At 71.0% G+C, this 1,051-nt stretch overlaps 1 protein-coding gene across 1 annotated transcript in view; it reads right to left on the bottom strand.

Moving 5' to 3' along the window:
- Positions 1-959, bottom strand: part of LOC102379160 (tripartite motif-containing protein 2-like) — a 6,144-nt gene extending 5,185 nt beyond the window's left edge. The window contains 5 exon segments of the mRNA XM_025193721.1: positions 7-125; positions 207-387; positions 486-637; positions 717-752; positions 755-959. Coding sequence (XP_025049506.1) covers positions 7-125; positions 207-387; positions 486-637; positions 717-752; positions 755-835 — 569 coding nt within the window. The 5' untranslated portion in view covers positions 836-959.
- Between the last annotated feature and the right edge of the window lie 92 nt (positions 960-1,051).

The following is a 1,051-nucleotide window of genomic DNA, read 5'->3' as shown; positions in this document are numbered from 1 at the left end:
ATCTGCTTCTTCTCCAGCAGCACCTCCGTGGCCGTGCCGTGGTGCAGCGCCTGCTCCGTGAACGTGCAGCTGCTCACGATGTTCTCCTGGCCCTGCCGCAGGGCCTCCAGCTGCGCCTGCAGCACCTGCGGAGCGGGGGCACGTCAACCGGGGTGGGGGCTCCGCTGGAGCTGGCAGGTGGAAACAGGGAGGGGAGGGGGCCTCACCTTCTGCTTGGCCCCGCAGATGGCCTCGAGGTCACGCACCAGCACGCCCTTGCGCTGCTGCAGCGCCCGCTCCAGCTCCTCGAAGGTGCTGGAGATCTCCGAGACGGCGTCGTTCTTGCGCTCGGCCAGCTGCTGGCTGATCTCCGTCACGAGCCCGATGGCCACCGTCAGCTGGGGCAGCCTGTGGGGCACGCCGGTCAGGGCCCAGCTCGCACAGCCCCGCGCGACGCCCCACCCTGAGCCGGGGCGCTGCCCCCCGCCCCCTCACGGCCGCGGCACCTGCTCTTGATGGCGTCGAGCTGCTGCTGCAGCGCGGCCTTGTGCTGCTCCACCACGTCGCGCAGGGGCACGGTGCGGTGCTCGCGGTGCTCGCCCTCCGTGCACTCGTGGCACATGGCCGTCTCGCAGGGCTCGCAGTAGAACTCCATCACCTGCCAGGCACAGCGGGCCACGGGCGGTCAGAGCTGGACCGGGCCCCCCCCCCAGCCTCCCTTTGGCCCCAAGACCCACCTTGCCCTCGTGGTTGGGGCAGGAGAGCGGCTGCCGGTGCCGGCGCTGACAGAGCCAAGCACGGCGGCGGCAGGATCGCGGGCGGTGGCAGGATCGGGGTCGCGCTGCAGCACCTCCATGAGGTTGGTGATGAAGAAGTTGTTCTGCAGGGCGGCCACGCCGCGCTCAGGCAGGATGGAGGTCTGGCGGCACACGGGGCACGACAGGGTCAGGCTCTGGGGCGGGATATAGTTCTGGAGACACCTGGGGGGGGCAGAGCGGGCACAACGAGAGGATCAGGCCTGGCGCGGCGGGGCAGGGTGGGGAGGGGGAGCCCATCAGCTGGACAGACAGAC

This window comes from Alligator sinensis, unplaced genomic scaffold (assembly GCF_000455745.1).
Source record: "Alligator sinensis unplaced genomic scaffold, ASM45574v1 scaffold948_1, whole genome shotgun sequence".
Classification (NCBI taxonomy): domain Eukaryota; kingdom Metazoa; phylum Chordata; order Crocodylia; family Alligatoridae; genus Alligator; species Alligator sinensis.
Note: the sequence above shows the minus strand (reverse complement) of the source record. Positions and strands in the feature narration are given on the sequence as shown.